Raw genomic sequence first — 18,209 nt, forward strand, 5'->3', positions numbered from 1 at the left:
GACTGAAGCGACTTAGCAGCAGCAGCAGCAGCAATGACTAGAAATGCCAGAAAATATACATGAAATATCACACTCCCAATCATTCTTTTTAGTGTGGGTTATGGAATTTTTTCCTTTCCTTTCTTTTCCCACATTTACCATCTCTTCGTTTCTACTGCCTTTGATCTAGCAAATAACTGACCTTAAGGGCCTGGCTGCTCAGTCTGTCTGGACCCCAGTGTGTATTCAAAACCTTCAGTGACGCGAGAGTTACGGTGGCTGGTGTATTTCGGCAGTGTATCATGCCTGCTTCAAACCACGTTGGTCCTGCCAAATTAAAAATAGTGAATTGCGTTTCAGAACAAAAATCGCCTTCATTGATGCCTCCAAACAGATTCATAGTTCTGTGGAGAGAATTATGTGATATATATCAGTTTATCACATTCTAGTTCCATAAGTATTTGTAATTTATTGTAATTTAGTTTTGACATTACAAAGTGGGTTAGAAAATACTTAGAAAATTCTAAATTTATCCATTCAGTTCAACAAACATTTTTATTAAGCACCTGCTATTTATTAAGCATAACTTCAGATACTTGGGACTCATCCATGAACCAAAGACCCAGAGCTCTGCCCTTGCAAGGCTTTCGTTCTTATGAGTTGAGCCAAACAGTAAACATGATGAATAACCTCTGACGTCTCTGGGTGAGGCCCAGTGCTATGGAAAACTGTAGAGCAAGGTAAGAAGGGTTAGGATGTTGAGGATGAAGGTTGCAAATTGAAGCAGGGTTGAGAACAGACATCCCTGAAAGGTGACATTTCAGCAAAGACCTGAAGCAGGTGAGGCAGTGGAGATGGACCCCCTGGGTGAGAGTGTCCTTGATGCCGTGACTTCACTCTGATCCTGAGCTCTGTGCTTCACACAAACTTTTCTTCTAAAGAATGGATGATGCATATTAGCTAACAATTCAAAGGATAATTTCATTTCAAAATGTATGTAATTATCTTAACACATAACTTCTTATAACTAAAATCAAAAGGTAATTATTTAAGAAAATTAGAAAAGCATCAAATGGGGAAAAACTCGTTTGAGGAGGATTTTCTTAAAGAAATAAACTGTGGAGAAGGAAATAGCAACCCACTCCAGTATTCTTGCCTGGAGAATCCCATGGACAGAGGAGCCTGGGGGGCTACAGTCCATGGGGTCGCAAAGAGTCGGACACGACTGAAGCGACTTAGCACACACACATGGGTGATGTCACTGATCCTCAGAACACACTTTTGAGTTGCAAGGTCATAACCCTGTGTTAAAAGAGAAAAAAAAGACAAACTAGTAACTATGTTCTCTCTATGATCAAGTTCTCAGTTCCAGACTTCCTCTAACACAGGGTGATGCACTGATTTCTTTCTTTCTTTTTTTTTTTTTTTATTTATTTTTTTTTATTTTTTATTTTTATTTTTTTATTTTTTATTTTTTTTATTTTTTATTTTTTTTTAAATCCTTTGTTGCCAGTTAAATCGAAGTGACAGCGACAGTTCAACACTGGCTAAAAAATCACTGTTTGTGAGGAACTCCACCGAACGGCGAAGTTTGAGAGTCAAGAGGGTATGTAGTCCATCGTTGGCATCCCGAGGTCGCAGACCACCCTGAGTCGAGCGTGTCAGACTCAGAACCCCAGGGCCTCGGGGCATCCTTGCTCCGTGCTCCTGGGCTGTGGGTTGAAGCCACTGTAATCGTGGAGACGCAAACGCAGTGTCTGTTCCAGAGAAGGATGAGTTAGAGACCTCTCATTCATCGCTGGGGTAGAACCTGTGATAGCAAAGGACAGATTCGGTATGAAGCATGGACGGAGAAAAGGCTGCTGGGAATTGGGGGCGTCTTGGCCACTGGGGGTTGGGGGCGGCTTGCTTTGGAGCAGCTGTGGGGAGAGTATAACACCTGGTACCTTGTGTGAAGGGCAGACTTCCTGGTAAAGGAGCACGTAAAGGAGTCGTCCTGGTTTCAGCAGCTTGCTTAGAAGACAGATCTTTTCAGAAGGCTAAGATCAATGTAGATGGAAAAGCTCAAGTCAGGTTTTCCTGGAAGCCAGAGATCTCTGGATAAGAGCGCAATGGCAACTCTGGGCGAATATTTAAATAATATGGTTGGAGGGTTCAGAATATTCCTGTTCACTTACCAGCAGCTGAAATGCTAATGGAAAGTTTTCGTTTGCTAATCTTTTGTTTTGTGCTGATTTCTGAAGCTGCTTTGTATGGCTTAGAGTGTCTTGCTCAGTGGGAATGCAGCTCTGTGTGAGCTAAGCCATGCAGTGAGCTCACCTTGTCGGGAGAATCAAAAAGCCTTCATGGGGAAGGTCTCTGGCCTTCGGACAACAATCTCAAAAGAAGGTGGTAGCTTTGTTGGGGTAATGGGGCAGGATGCTGGGTGCTGTCGGTAGGTAGCCTGACATGGCACAGGGCCCGGAAACACATTCTGAGAAGGAGTGACCCTGCTCAGCCCGAGCTTGGGCCCGGTGGACCGGAGTGAAGACTGGAGGGCATGGTGAATCATTTGCCTTCACCAGCGACCCCGGTTTAATGCCTCTGGGCAAAGTGCAGTGACTGGTTAACACTGAGCTTCCTGGTTTAGCTTCCTAGTTACTTGATGGTCATAAGCACATTTCTTTTTTCCAAAGGTAAATATGCAAGCATTGATTTAACCTCAGCATTTTCAGGACATTTTAAAGTATAGCTGTTTCAGGTTACCAAACTTTATGCTTTAAAAGCACCTCTAGTTTCAACTAGAATGAAAATTATTTTCCACTCCTTCCTAAGTCTCCTGCACTTTTTTAAAAACGCTTTTTTATTTTGGATGGGGCATAGCCAATTAACAATGTTGTGGTAGTTTCAGGTGAACTGTGAAGGGACTCAGTCGTACATATTCATGTATCCATTCTCCCCCAAACTCCCCTCCTGTCCAGGCTGCCACATAACACTGAGCAGAGTCCCTTTTGCTAAACGGTAGGTCCTTGTTGGTTTTCCATTTTAAATATAACAGGCAACCATAAATTCATTCTCTAAGTCTGTGAGCCTCTTTCTGTTTTGTAAGTTCATTTGTATCACTTTTTTTAGAATCCACATATAAGGGATGTCATACGATATGTCTTCTTCCCTGTCTGACTTACGTCACTCAGTATGACAACCTCTATGTCCATCCATGTCGCTTCAGATGGCATTGTTTCATTCTTTTTAATGGCTGAGTACTATTCCACGGTAATAAATGTACCACGTCTTCTGTAGCCATTCCTCTGTCGATGGACATTTAGGTTGCTCCCACGTCTTGTCTACTGTAAACAGCACTGCAGTGAACATTAGGGTGCGTATATCCTTTCAGATCATGTTTTTCTCCAGATATATGCCCAGGAGTGGGATTGCAAGGCCTCTGCACTTTTAAAAACATACTTTCAGAGAACGATAACACTCTTCAGAGAACTTTTAACCAGAAGTGTTTTATGAATTGAGTGAAGCTCAAAAACAGTGGGGTTACTGATAAACCTTAGTTCCTAGAACTTCTTGAACCAGATAAAGGTTAATCCTGAAACGTCATTTAGGAGATCATTGTTGATGGCTTTTAAAGTGAGCAGGTGGAGTCTAGTAGATGCGAATAAGGAAGAGTTCTGATGTAGGAGTTACAGCCCGAGACGTGAAGGGAGCTGAAGGGAGCGGGGCGGGCGTCCTGGCTGGGAAGGCGGGGACCCCACGTGAGACACAGGGTTGGGGGGCCCGTCCGCACACCCCTTCCCAGCTCAGCGACACCACTCTGACAGCCTGAGAGCAGTTGCGGTGGGGTCATGGACACCAGGGAGATGGGCAGAGCTTACACACAAGCACGCCCTCGGTTACACACTCACCAGCAGGCTGTGCACATGGGATTCTTTACAAAGCCCCCACATGCCTGACAGCTAGGAAGGGTTTCTGGTCTGAAACAGTGAGTAATGCAGTCAAAGAGGGTGTGTGTCCAGATGATTCTGCTGTTTGTTAGAGTAGAGGTTGAATAAAGGGAAAGCTAATAAGATGCCGAAGCTTCAGTACTCTAGCCATCTGATGCGAAGACCGGACTCATTAGAAATGACCCTGATGCTGGGAAAGATTGAGGGCAGGAGGAGAAGGGGGTGACAGAGGATGAGATCATTGGATAACATCACCAGATCAATGGACATGAATCTGAGCAAACTCTGAGAGATAGTGAAGGACAGGGAAGCCTGGCGTGCTGCAGTCCATGGGGTCACAGAGTCAGACACGACTGAGCAGCTGAACAGCAACAGTAGTAAGAACAGCAGAGAACGTTCCAGCAGGATACATTGGGCGGAGAAGGGGAATCGGAGGAGACAATGAGCGCTATTCAGGTCTGGGCGACAGCTCTGAAACAAGAAGAGGGACGGACCGACCTCTCCCTCCTGTCTGTCATGAGCACTGTCGTCATGCCAACCCTCCCAGCTGGGATACCTGTCAAACCTGAGTCCTTCTCTCTTGTATCAGGCGGTACCCGTTTTCATGAGTAGTAATCCCTTTTTTCCATCCCCACTGCCAACAGTCTAGGCAGAAAACACCCATTTCATCTCCCTCCGCCCCAGCAGTCCCGCCCACCCTGTCTGAACACCTTTCCTCACGCGGGTGTGACCCAGCCCCGAGCATCCCTCCCTGCCATCCTTCCTGTGACACTGTCTCACGGTTATCTATTGTTTACTATCTCGTGAAAGTTGCTCAGTCGAGTTCAACTTTTTGCGACCCCCATGGACTATACAGTCTATGGAATTCTCTAGGCCAGAATACTGGAGTGGGTAGCCTAACCCTTCTCCAGAGGATCTTCCCAACCCAGGAATCAAACCAGGCTCTCCTGAATTGCAGGCAGTTTCTTTACTAACTGAGCTATCAGGGAAGCCCTGTATCTATGGTTTTCTATTGTTTACTGTCTCATATTGAGAGGGTAACAGGCAGGAAGGCCAGGGGTCTCCAAAAGCTTCTGCGAAACTCAAGCTCTCGAGTCTGGAGTCAGTGTCTGTCCCAAGACATACATTGGATCTCTTCAAGTAAGCTCATAAAGTTAGTCCCGTAAAGGCTTCTGTGTACTTTTTGGATCTTCTCGATAGTCTCGACCGCAATTGGTACTGTTTGAATTTCTACCAAGACTGAGGCAACCCCTCCTGGAAGGGTGCCCTGACTCAGCCTGTTCAGTTGGGAGCCCCAGATACAGGGGCAAAGTAAGAGGACAGGAGGGAGCTGACGGTTTCCACCCAAATCTGCACCCTTAGGACACAAGTCTGGCACGTCTCACAGAAAGATAAAGAGCAACCTATATGGCACTTCTACCCATTTCTTGTTTTCTATGGAACTGGTCTAGTTGTGAAACAGTATCGTTAAGAAACCGTTCAACTGGCCAGTGTTCCCCATCTTTCAAAGGATACCCGGCCATTCAGTATCACAGAAGATCAGGCATGTCTTTTTAAACTCTGGGTATCAAACTTGTCCCGGCTCTTTTTAAAAAAAAAAAATACATTGTAAAGGAGTGGTTCTGGAACTGCTAGCTCCCATCTGTAAGAGAGAAAAAAGCAGCATCCACAGCCATGGCTTTTTTCAACCAGAAGCGTCCTTCCCTGCTCTAGATGGGGGTGTAGACAGACTCTCCACCGAAGCTTTCCTTCTCTGGTCGGACGTAGTCTGTCCGTTACCAACGCAGGCATCTTACTCTTCCCTCCCGGTTCTACCACCGAGGCGGGGTGGAGATGCGCCAGGGGTAGACCTGATGGCATCCCAGACTGACTTAGTTCCCCACCACCAAGACCTCGGTGTGATTTGCCTTCTTCCCTGATGCCCCCCGGGGTGGAGCAGAGTAGTTTTCCCAGAATGTTTGCCAAGCTAGGACTCCTAGGGGAAGCATCCGTCTTTATGTGCCTCTGCGCATTCCTGAGTACAGTCCTGACCGCAGTAGAAGCAGAGAGTCATAGAGGGATGAACGACAATCAGGACGTCCCTTCTGAGTGTCTCCATGCCAGGATATGTGATAGCAAAAGAGGTGGTGGAGGGCTGGCCAGCAAGGAAAAAGTGATTTTTGTCCTTGAGCTATTAGGGCCAATCCTTCCAGTTCATTTCCACAGATTCCACAAAAGGAGTATCTAGGGAGTTGAGACAAAAGCCACCAGAGAACCTCCTCTGGTCTGCTAAGAGCTAGCACTACCAAAGGAAGAAGCCCACTGCACTTCCAATCTGACCAGATCCTGCGATTCCCATTCTGTGTCCTCAAAGACCAGCAGTGCTTCTATCCACATAGATAGGAAACACAGCCGTGACAAAGACTCGCTTTCAGGTCGCTGGCCCCTGAGGCCGGCAGCCAGGAGAGTGACCTCTAGCCTGAGAGACGTTCCTGGAGCTGGAGTTCGCCTCACTCCCAAATGTGCTCCTGTAACTTTCGGCTCCTAGCAAGGCTAGGCACTTCCATGACTATCAAGCTTAGGGTCTAAGTAAAAGTACATAGTAATGGCGTGAATCACAATCCACTGAAAGTCTGTGATCCAGCAGATTATGTTAGTAGTTCTGATTCCCCACGCAATTACAAAATGGTCCAAGAGACCAGGAAAAGGTGACCAAGGAAGGAAAGTTCGGTGCACACGCTTTGCCCATCTCTGGCCGCTCTCCTCACAGGGACCTTGGGTGTTTCTTGGCATTGGCAGATCGGTATAAACCCCGACAAGACTCCCCTTTTGGGGGCTGCCTTCAGTCATTACGAGGCACCACGAAACCGCAGAGCAGGGCTCATCACTTGCTTGGCGCAGGGCGTGTCATTCATTCACACAAGCACGCCGTAGAATTAGTAAAGTGGAAAACGTGCATACTGAGAAAGCAGAGGCTAGAGCTCTGAGAGCTCTTCCCTTGTCCTGAAGATCCCAGATGAGCCCCCAAGATGATAGCCAAACAATGTCGGATTCGTGATCTCCGAAGAAGATTTAACTCCGGGACTAGGCTTGATCACTCAAGAGTTTTTGTATAGCAGAGTTTTATTAAAGTAAAAAAAGCAACAGAGAAAGCTTCTGACACAGACATCAGAAGGGGGACGAGAGTGCCCCTTAGCTAGTGTTAGCAAGGGAGTTACGTACTTTTTAAATTAGTTATTACAATAAATCAAAACAATGTCTCAAGGTTGTAAAGATCTTACTAGCTGTGGCGGATTCATTTTGATATTTGGCAAAACTAATACAATTATGTAAAGTTTAAAAATAAAATAAAATTTAAAAAAAATAAATAAATAAAGATCTTACTAGACCCACTCCCATAATTTACATTTTAAGATAATAGAATTAGCCAGAAGGTTTTCAGAAAGGAGAAACTGTCCTCAAGCAGGATACATTGTTGTTATATAATCCTTAGTATAGGGTTTAAACTGAGTTGTTTGTTGTGTAATCATCAGTTGGGGGCTTAAAGAAAAAAAACTTTATGTGACTAAGACTAAGAAATGTAGGGGAAACAAAAAGAAGTTTGTCCTTTCCTCCTCCTTGAGAATTCCAGACCCCTATCTCCATTTTGAGAGCCCCAGACCCTTTTCTCCTCCTCGGGACCTGGACTTCTTATCAACCTGCCTAGGAATTGACTCTCTCAGCATCATCCTCTAAACCAATTCCTCAAGGTCAGAAATCATGTCTTCTCCTCCTAGTGTTTGTTTTGCCTACAGACCCCCAGCAGGGGTCTCACTCATACACAGTCAGTGATTATTTCTTGATAAGCGGATAAGCTTGGCCCCAGAAGGAACACAGTGACTCAGGGGCGAGAGTGGGTGTCAGACGATGGGAAGTAAGGTAGGAAGAGTCGAAGGACGTTGGTTAGAGGAGGGCATCCAGACCCTAGCTCCGCTGAGCCGCATATACAGAAGTGATGGACAAAGGCGTGCGCTGCGGGGACAGAGGTGCATGCCTGACTCGGAGTCAGTTCCTCACGATGTGTCTGCGGTCTGCAGAGGGCAGCTCTGGGCAGTCAGCTGGTCAGGCTGAGCTAGGCTGCACCCTGGTTGCAACTCCAGAGACTCTCTGCTGTTCAGGGCAGTACAGGCTCATTCGCCTTGGCCGCGCGTGCTCCAGGGTGGGTGGTGCCTGGTTTCTGTCTCCCTGGGGACCGGGCCACCACCCCTTGCCCGCAGGAGCCCGGAGCCCTCCCATCCAGGGACCGCCGCTGCAGCGGGGCTGTCCTGTCGTGCTCTAACCCCGCAGGCGGTGTGCCAGCCGGTCCTCCGGAGGGCAGCGCCCGAGTGCCCCGTGCGGACCTCCCTGGACCTGGAGTTGGACCTGCAGGCCTCCTTGACCCGGCAGAGTCGCCTCAACGATGAGCTGCAGGCCCTCAGGGGCCTGAGGCAGAAGCTCGAGGACCTGAAGGCCCAGGGCGAGACGGACCTGCCGCCGGGCATGCTGGACGACGAGCGCTTCCAGAAGCTCCTGAGACAGGCGGGGAAGCAGGTACACGCACCCCAAAGCCTCTTCCCAGCGGAAGGTGCCAGCCTGCACCCCCAGCACCCCACTCAGATCCTCACACCCAGCATGTCCGTTCCCATCGTGTTTCTCCTGCCCAGTGGCAGCCGTGGCATCAGACCGTAGAGAGGAAAGAGCCACAGCACACCGTGCATCTCTGCCCTTTGGAGAAGGGTCTGACTCCCCTGAATACAGATGCTTTTTCATCTCTGCATTTACCAGCTCTGTGTACAGGCAGGTCACCTGAGTCATGAGCTTTTCTTTCCTGTCTCTGAAGTTTGCTGTCCCCGGCTAGAGACTGTGTCCACTGTGTGCCTTGCATTCTGGCCATGGAGGTCAGTGAGAACCACTGGCCTGTCTCTTGCTTGCTCTGCAACCCCACTTCCACTCCTTACACATACGGGGACACCCCAGTGCACACTCCGACGTGCACACACACCCCTGCCCTTGACATCCACCTGTCCCCTGCAGTTGGGGATTTGTGGGGTTTTCGGCACTGTAGCTGTAAAGTGCCTAGCGGTGAGAGAAGAGCCTGCCAGTTGTCATAAGAGATACGGCTCCCCGGGGAGCCGTGAACAGAAGCCACAACAAAGCCTTCCTTGTCCGGAGAGCCACCGAGCCTGTGTTACCTTCCTCCTTTATGGCGGGAAGTCTGTTTTGCAGCTCAGAATAAAAGGGGAATCAGAGTCAGTGTCCTCTTGCACCATACAAGCCCCGTAGGAGGCAGAGCGAGGAGCCAGAACTGTAAATCATCGAGGATCATGTTCCCGCTCTGCCCAGCTCCTTAACGTGACTGGGACTAAATCACTGGACCTCCCTGTGGGGCAGGCTCCTACCCAGTACACTGAAGGTTAATCACACTCTCCTGAAAGTGAAAAGTGAAAGTGAAAGTCGCTCAGTGTCCGACTCTTTGCGACCCCATGGACTATCCAATCCAGGGAATTCTCCAGGCCAGAACACTGGAGTGGGTAACCTTTCCCTTCTCCAGGGGATCTTCCCAATCCAGCAGTCGAACCGGGGTCTCCTGTATTGCAGGCGGATTCTTCACCAGCTGAGCTATGAGAGAAGCCTACCCTCTCCTGAAACCCGGGGCATAACACTGGCTTCCCAGATTTCAATCACGGGACCCTGTGGACGTTAACACTCCTGTACAGTTTGGGGCACCTTTCTCATTTCAGTAGCATTTCCAAAGAACAAACTCCTAGTCCTACGATTGCTGTTTGTATCAGTTTGGCTGTAAACCAGAGACCTTGTCCTGAAGACCTTATTCTTTGACTCTAAAGTGTAGAGCTGCCTGCATTAATAACAGGAGCCCAGAAGGGTCCCATTGACAGGAGGACCCATCAGCTCGCTGCAGGCAGCGCCATCAACAAAGCCGTTTTCCTGCCTATCTCCTAGTGCCAACTGCCTAGCTCTGGCCTGAGCTGATCTCTCTTGTAAGACTCTTAATTTCATCACCCATTTCCTTTACTACCCTCGCTGCCCCCACCATGACCAGTGGTCTCCAGGAGGCAGGGCCACACTTAAATCCCGCTGCTGGAGCACCCACTTGGGAGGCCATGGGTGCCCAAGTGAGCTTGTGTCCCCAGCCCCCCGGCTCCAGTGACCCCTCCCAATACACACTTGCCTCCCTGCGAGGGCCACAGCACAGCTCATCCTCTTGGCAGCTGGAGGCTCTGTGGAAACTTAGGGGTTGGGGCTTCCCCTGCCCTCCCCCGGGGTGTCTGCAGTCTGGTGGGTGAGAAGGGCATCAATTTGTAAAATTCTCTGAGCCGCACGCCCCTGTGCACTTTTCTGGCATAGTACGTCAGTTTTATATCAATAAACAACTTTTAAAAGGCGTGAGACAGAAAGAAAAGGTGAGTAAGAGACTGAAAGTGTATTCACCAAAATGTTAACAGTATATACTTCTTGAACATGGTGCTATAAGTAGTTTTTAATTTTTAATTTTTTTTTTTTGAGAGGGAGGGTTACTAGGAGTTCTAGAGGTAACAAAATGATCCCATATTGCCTGTATCAAAAGATTTTTTTTTTTAATGGGTTAAAGCTCCCCCAGCCCCAACCCAGTGGCTGCTCCCCGTGGTCAGCACGAGGTGGGCTCGCGCGTGTCTTCCCCTCCCCTCACCCCGGACGTGGAGAAAAGTGCCCGCGGCCTGCGCTGCCCGGCCCCGCTCCTGACGGGAGCCCCGGCAGCTTCCAGGCCTGAGAGCGCGCCCTCGGGAGCCTCCGAGTAACGTCCCGGGGGCCCTGTGCTTCCATTTCCCCGCCAGGCCGAGCAGTCCGAAGAGGAGCAGAAGCAGGACCTGAACGCAGAGAAGCTGATGCGGCAGGTGTCCAAGGACGTGTGCCGGCTCCGCGAGCAGAGCCACAAGGTGCCCCGGCAGGTGCAGTCCTTCCGGTGAGCGCCAGGGGCCCACACCTCGCAGGGTCCGGACCCTGGAAGGGGCGGTCGGGGGAGTGGATGGAGCAGCGGTGGGGGGGAATGGAGGGAGGAAACGGAGGGCTGGAGCAGGTGGCAGGCGGGAGCTGGGTGAAGTGACCTCCGCTCTTGGACGTACCAGCTTAACAATTCCAGTAGGGCAGCTCAGGGAACCACGGCCTGTAAACAAGCAGAGATAAAAATCTGGAGCCAGGATTAAGGATCAGGTGGGAGATAAAAATGCCAGCCTGCATCCTACATATAGTGTTTCCCCAACCAGATGTGGGTCTGGCATCCCAGGAAGGGTGAGAAGGTGACCAGGAGAGGAGATGGTTGGGGTGTCGGAAGGACCTGCCAGAGAGGTTGAGAGGGTGGGCATGGTCCTGGTCTGGGGGCAGGGTGAAGGATGTTGTCAAACACAACAGCAAGAAGAGGATTGACATTCCCTGAACAGAGGGCCATGTGACCATCCAAGGACACTTTCAGTGGAGTGGGGAGGGGGACACAGAAGAGGTGTGGCTTTATTGGTTGTAGGGGGGGGCGGTGTGTGTGCATGTGTGTGGGGGGGGTGCATGTGTGTGTGGTGTAGAGGAGGCTGTAGGAAGCTCCTGGTGGAAGGGGAGAGACCTAAGGAGCGTGTTTGATGGCAGAGGCAGGGTGACGTGGAGGGGCTGGACGGGAAGGGATAGGGTTTGGTGCCAGAGGGTGAAGTGGGAGGTCAGGGTCGCCTGAGTGAGTCCAGGGGGACAAGAGGGGACGGGGGCATTGTGGGCTCAGACTCTTCTTAGTATACTGGCCTGAAGAGTCCGCGTTTTCCTGTCTCCATTCAGCTCCAGAATCACTCTCGAAACTTGCAGAGGATGCTGCTTGGGGTGGCGGGGGGTGTTGTGGAACTGCAGGGTGGCGAGCAGAACCTTCTCATGCCTTTGGTGCTGTGGTCACTTTGAGAGTAAGAAACACAGTCCAGTGGGGAAGTCATCCAACCCCAGCAGTTACTAAACCCCAAATAAGTTGTAAACACTCCCAAGTCCCTTAGCATCCAGACCCACGCACATCACCAGGCAGGTGACGCAGACGAGGGAGGTGGGCTGGGATAAGGCATCTGCCCTGGAGGCCTCCAGGCACCAAGTCCCTCCATGGCCCCGGGGACACTGCCTGAGCTGCTGTCTTACCTGGAATCAAAGGTAGAAATCAGGAATTTGATGTGACCTATCTCAAGTGGCGACCCTGACAACTAATTTGAGTGTTTAAAAAGCACCATGTAAGCCAAAGACATTTGTTTTCAGAGAGTGTCAAAGCAGAGGTCCCAGTATTGAGGTCTGTCTTCAGTGACATCATGACCACTTTCACCTGCCTCTTCAATTCTTCATTTTATCTCATGGAATTGAACAAATGGACCAGGACTCTGCACCACAAAAATAGCTCTCCTTCCAGTTTCCCAGGGGTTTTCATGCTTCCTTCCTTCTCTCTCTCTCTCCTTAGACTTGGAACTTCTCTCCTCAGTCTTTGCATCTTCACCCTCGTCCTCAACCATCTAATCTGTATCCCTCCTTACGGCAGCCAGCGTGCCCCGCGTGGGGACCCCCTCAGCAGACTGTTCCACGTGAAGACTTTGTAACAGAGGATAGATATACTGCTCCTGCCTTGGGTGGCGCTGCAACCCTGAAACCTTATTTCTTTAACACTCTGCTGACCTCTGAAGACCATCCCACCCCCTTGCTAGTCACTTTGTGCCTCTGAGGTTGTTTCCACCATACTCACCCCTGCCCAAGTCGGGATTCAGGCGGATCTGCCTTTACGATGGTCAGGCTCCATCTCTTCTCCCATCTTGTCCCGGTACCCATCACTTATTAAGTTGCCCCCAACCTTAGCATAGTATTGAGTTTGAAGAATTTTCCCAGGAGCATCTACTTTTCTGTAAGGATTCTGGCCTCTGGAATTCTCTGCCACCTGGTCTAGAAACACGCAGGCCTAGATTACTGACACCCCGCCCCTCTGATGATTTAAAAACTGAGGTTGGAAACGCTGGAAGGGACCTTACTGCCTCTGTCCACAGAGTTGCTGCTGTCCCTCAGGTCCTTTGGACAAAGGGGAAGGCAATCTTGATTTTAAATGGAGTTCTAGCTAAGGACAAAAACTCGCATCCAGGCCTGTGGAGACACTGGCGTCCTTGGGACTGATTCTGTCGGGCCCAGAGCATTTTCAGCATCCTGTTTAAGCTGGTGTGTTTCTCACCCCTGGTTCCAGGGAGAAGATTGCCTACTTCACCAGAGCGAAGATAACCATCCCGTCCCTGTCTGCTGATGACGTGTGACCACATCGCCGACAAGCTCGTGTTTCCTGCCTCTTCATTTCTTAGGGAGGGCAAAAGACTGAACATGCGTCTTGTTCGGGATTTTGTTTTGTAATAATATAACCGTCAACTCTTAAAGAGCTTTTATTTCACATCAGATTTTCAAACATGTTAATTTGTAAAGTACCTTGAATATAATTCTTATTTGTGTAAAAAAATCAGATAACCAAAACGGGATCACCCGGTACCCAAATGTGCAGTATTGCCAGTGGGCTTTATTTTGTAGAAATGGAATAGAGGCAGGACCCCACATGTATCCCATTGGACCGACTGTTGAGAAATAACTTGGTTTAGCAGAAGGCGGTTTCGCGTTTCCTTTGTCCTCCTGTGAGCCCCCGTGAGGCTGGCGGCAGGGGACCCTGGGTGCCCGGGGGTGGCTGCTTCCACGGGAGCAGGAGCCTCAGTGCAGGGTCCCAGGTCCACATGGGACAGGGGGCGCATTCATCTCCATCACCTCTGTCGGGACACCATGTCCTGAGAACAGCTTCCTTTTTGTCCTTTTCTATGTGTCTAAAGAAAATAAAAACAAAACGCTGAGTATAAGAGGGTAAGGATGCAAAGGAGCCCTTCTCCTGGCGACACTTCACATCTCGTGACGTGTGACTCTAAAGGCAGGGGGATGCAAGGGGAAGAAGGCCCATTCGCCTCCAACACAGCAGAATCAGCACGTCAGTGAGCAGCCGCTGCCTCTCAGTCGGCGTGAGTTTAAGTGTCACACCCGAGTGTCAGGCGTGCACCAGGTGGGTTGGGTGTGGGGCGTGCAGGTGGTACCCGGTAGAGGCAGGTGGGGGCCCGGGGCTCAGAGGAATGGCGGTGCCGGCAGTGCGAGGGGAGACGCGTCAGCCGTATGCAGTGCAACTAGGAGCAGGGGAAGGGGAGTCGACTGAATCGGGGTTGCCAACTACTTCAGCAAACAGATTTCTTCGAACATTTACTAGAAGTTTCTTTGCAGCCATCATTTTTAGGGATGTAACTTGTGGTAAGCAGTTAGGATGCAAAGAGAAGAGAGTGCCTGGGGAGATTATTAAATTGAAGTAAAGGCTGAGTCACTTGTTAAAAAAAAAAAGTATATTCCAGACGAACAAAATGGGAACCAACTAAAGTTCCCTCCGGTGGAGAATTTTAGCTTACCCAACTCAAGCACTTCTTAAACAAATCCCCAGTGTAGTCCTGCCTGCATATAAGGCTTTTAAAATAAATAGTTTTTGTGCAAGTTAAGCCATAGTTGCTACCCGGTCTGTAATACTGGAAGAGGCAGTGTTTGGTGAGCCGCCTTAGGTAGCAAGTGAAATCAATTTTTTTTTTAAGAGATGAAAAAATTATCTTAAAGGAATGGGTCCCATAAAAAAAGAAACATGAGTTCTATTCCTAAGCTAGAATCCTTGTTGGTAAAAATTTATATTTGAAAGCAATTACACATGTTTTGGAAAGTTCATTTTTTCAGAATCAGAATTCAAATCAAGCCGTTTCTGAGCCTAGAACTGTAATGACTTTTCCTAAGTGTCCCCACCGTTTATGTACAAAAATCTCTGAAGTGATAACTGGACGTGACAGTACTTTGAACAAAAACCAGCCTCGTGAATTGACTGAGCACAGTCCTTGCAGGCGGCCCAGTTCATCCTGTTAGGTGACCGAGGAGAACTGGAAAAAGAGCACCGATCCTCCTTGTCAAGGTCAAATGTGAAAAACAAAAGTTTATTTAATGTAGAGTTAAATGAAGGTCAGCTGTCTTCAGCTTCTCAGTTTGACCATGAAAATGTTTATAGGATTATGTGTGGTTGTACCGTACGATTTTATTTTCTTCATTTATTTATTTACGGTCTTATTTATGTTCTGTTTAATATATAGTTCGGTTCTGGCCATCTTAAATGTTTGACATAGAAGAGGCTATATTGGAATATCTACAGCTTTATAAATTCCATCAGATTAGCTGTTAACTTTTTGTACTACACAAGAGTTTCAGACAAGCATAAAAGAATAAAATCTGTCTCAGGCTGGTAGTTAGCAGTTGTATGCAAGATGCTTTGGTTTTATTTTACAGCATTTGCTCATTTCTAACATGAAAGACAAACGTATTTTAATATAATCCTTTTTCACACTTTAAAAAGCAGCAATAGTGTTATGTATTTATAGGCAGCTTTTAACAATCCTGTCGTATTTGTACTAACCCAAATGATTCACAGCGACAAAACCTTTTAATAACTTGATCACAAAACCATCTGGACAACATGAATTTTAATATTATAAATACTATTTTTTAAAGGTAGAATTTATTCTTCACAGGGTAAAAAGAATGTAATATTTAGTTCTCAAGTTTGAATTATCAGTATGTTATTACAATTTTGTATATCAGAATCTAAGTGTTACAGGTACAAAAAAGAATATTGCTAGCCAAATGAACAAAGTTTAGCTGAATCTCTGTAGCATGCAAATCAAATAAATTTAAAGTCTTTTTTGGTATTACTTTATATTGTATTAAATATCAAAAGCTCAGGACTGAAACTAAATATTTAATCAGGTTAAATTCTGAATATGTTTCTGTTTTAATTTGTCTTGTTTGTAAAAGTATGCAAATACATCACATAGATTAACTCTGGTTTCTGCACTTTTCATGTGTTCGTGGGTGGGAAAAAAAATTCAGTGTTTTTTTTTTTTAAACAAAGATACATATTGCCTAATACTTTATTTCAGTGTCTTTATTGTTCACTTAATTTTCCTGACTGGCACAAACACAAAAGTTTACTCAAACTGTGTAACAAACAAATATAAAGTCTTTCACGAAGAATTCCTCAAGCCCACAGCTTGTTGTGAATAGCTATTGGCTGGACCATGTATATCACTGATTCTTTTACAAGGGGCCTGGGGAGGGGGCGGTGCTCTGCCCACACCCCCCAGTCCTGGCCCACAGCGCCCCTGTGGCTGCTCCGTCTACCCCAGAACACAGGGCACAGAAGCAGAAGCACATCTGTGTGGGTAGATGTTTACATGAATCTTTAAAACCCCAGACTGCCCTCTGCTTCAGACGGGTCTCCAAAGAGGCACTGAGCTCTGCAATTAAAAAGGAGATGGTGTGTGCCCCTTAGGCATCTCTCGTTCTTTCAGACAACCAGCGACCCTTTTAGTATACTCAAACAGCCAGACTTTTGTTGTTTAGTTGCTAAGTTGCATCTGACTCTGCCACCCCATTGACTGTAGCCTGCCGGGCTCCTCCGTCTGTGAGATTTCCCAGGCAAGACACTGGGACTGGGTTACCCTTTCCGCCTCCAGGGGATCTTCCCAACTCAAGGATCAAACCCATGCGATCCTTTACCACTGAGCCACCAGGGAAACCAGACTTTTATTAGTTTCAGTATAACATGATTTTAAACACTTAAAAGAAGTCAATGATTATCAGTAACATTTTCATCTGCCAAGTGATTTTATCTCTATGAATAACACCTTCAAAAGATGTGTAGGTGCTAATATAATGTTTTATTGACCAGTTCTGTGCAGTCACTGAATCTATTTTAAAATAGAGAAAACCTATCCCCAGTAATGAGTATGATGACTATTAAGTCTTGAATGGTTTTGGTCTCAGAGTAGAAGAAAATAGTTTACCACCTTAGAAAGAAATGACAGTTTCAGAAACAACAGAGGAAAATGCATTTTAGAAAATGAAAAGTATAATGAATGGGTGACCGTGTAACCAGGAAATCCTACCAAATCATCCGAGGAGGAGACTCCGCGGACCCCTTCTGGCTTAGAGTTTCAGATGAGTGGTTTTCATCTCCAGATGTAGATGGTGAGGCTGTGTTTCTGCCACTGCATAGCGGCCGGAAGCCAGGGGAGCCTGGGTCCCGCAGGCAGCCCAGTTCAGCAGACACCCTCCCAGCAGGAGAGAAAATCCAGCAAACCAGCCGATAAAGAGGGCCTCTCCAAACTCCCACCTGGGCACAATCTCGGGGATGCGCTCGTCCCAGAACTCCTGCACTGTCACGTGGGCCACCCAAGAGACGGGAACGAGGGCTGTGACGCCCGCTGTCCAGAACAGAATTCCTCCCAGGATCAACAGCCGCTTCTTGACGTCCCGCTGTGTCTCTCCAATCCTCAAGCAGTCCAGGCCAAAGCCCGACACCAGCAGGCCCAGGAACCCCAGCCCATTCGAGACGAACATTAAAACCCTGGAGATCCTGAGCTCAGCAGGCAAACCCAGGAAAGACTCAAAGTCCTTGCACTGCATCCCTACTTCCTCCTGGATGACACAGGCTTGCCAGAGCCCCATGGTCCAGTTTTCCATTTCATTTAAATCCAGGTTGAAATTCTTCCATTGCGGCAGGTAGTTTGTAAGACAGGATAAAACCCATCCCAGCAAGGATAATGAAATTCCACCTAATTGTGCCACTGCTCTAAACACTAAGGCCATCATAAAATCCTGCGACCTTAGCCAGGCTCACCCCTGTCTTTCAGTGGCTGTGAAAAGAAGTGTGACACTTGTATTAATATTATCACTTGCAGAGCTCAAAACGATTTTTTCATTGTGTATATAGGCGGATTCTTGCCAGAGTTGCTATTGTTCGATTCTGTGTTGAATAGACTTCAGAAAAAGGATAGGGAAATAATTCTGCAAACCAGTCATGCCAAGGTGTGGCCAAGATCAAGTTCACGTCCTATGGACTGCATTTCGTAGTATGCAGTTTGTCCCCAAAATAACATGTACTGGTAATAATCCTCTCATTGTGAATGTATAAATGGTTCTCATGCTGTTCCCAAACTTTCTGATAAATCAAAGAGTTAAGAAGTCTCCAGGCAAAATGTTTAATTGACAGTTTGGTTCAACGCCTGCTGCTTTTTATCTAATTGCACCTGTCAGACTTTCTTCTTTTCAGAGGTCTCATATTTCAGTACGCCTGCTGTGGTGTTATCAGCTTTAAAAATAGGTTCAACACTAGTATTTCTTAACCAAATCAAACACAGAAATTTCTTCTGTAGG

The 18,209-nt window shown here is 47.7% G+C and overlaps 2 protein-coding genes across 2 annotated transcripts in view; one reads left to right on the forward strand and one right to left on the reverse strand.

Moving 5' to 3' along the window:
- Window positions 1-15,920, forward strand: part of WWC2 (WW and C2 domain containing 2) — a 68,196-nt gene extending 52,276 nt beyond the window's left edge. The window contains exons 21-24 of the mRNA XM_010835815.1: window positions 1,493-1,585; window positions 8,214-8,456; window positions 10,739-10,866; window positions 13,135-15,920. Of these exons, the coding sequence (XP_010834117.1) occupies window positions 1,493-1,585; window positions 8,214-8,456; window positions 10,739-10,866; window positions 13,135-13,201 (531 nt within the window). The 3' untranslated portion in view covers window positions 13,202-15,920. The remainder of the gene's footprint in view (window positions 1-1,492; window positions 1,586-8,213; window positions 8,457-10,738; window positions 10,867-13,134) is intronic.
- A 1,059-nt stretch (window positions 15,921-16,979) lies between these two features.
- Window positions 16,980-17,642, reverse strand: CLDN22 (claudin 22). Its single transcript, XM_010835816.1, has one exon. It carries the CDS (start codon window positions 17,640-17,642, stop codon window positions 16,980-16,982), a length of 663 nt encoding a protein of 220 aa, XP_010834118.1.
- Window positions 17,643-18,209: the final 567 nt, after the last annotated feature.

The sequence above is a fragment of the Bison bison genome, unplaced genomic scaffold (assembly GCF_000754665.1).
Source record: "Bison bison bison isolate TAMUID 2011002044 unplaced genomic scaffold, Bison_UMD1.0 scf7180017864050, whole genome shotgun sequence".
NCBI classification, from domain to species: domain Eukaryota; kingdom Metazoa; phylum Chordata; class Mammalia; order Artiodactyla; family Bovidae; genus Bison; species Bison bison.

Coding starts and splice junctions, on each gene's coding strand:
- CLDN22 (XM_010835816.1), bottom strand. CDS start 17,642: ATGGCCTTAGTGTTTAGAGCAGTGGCACAATTAGGTGGAATTTCATTA.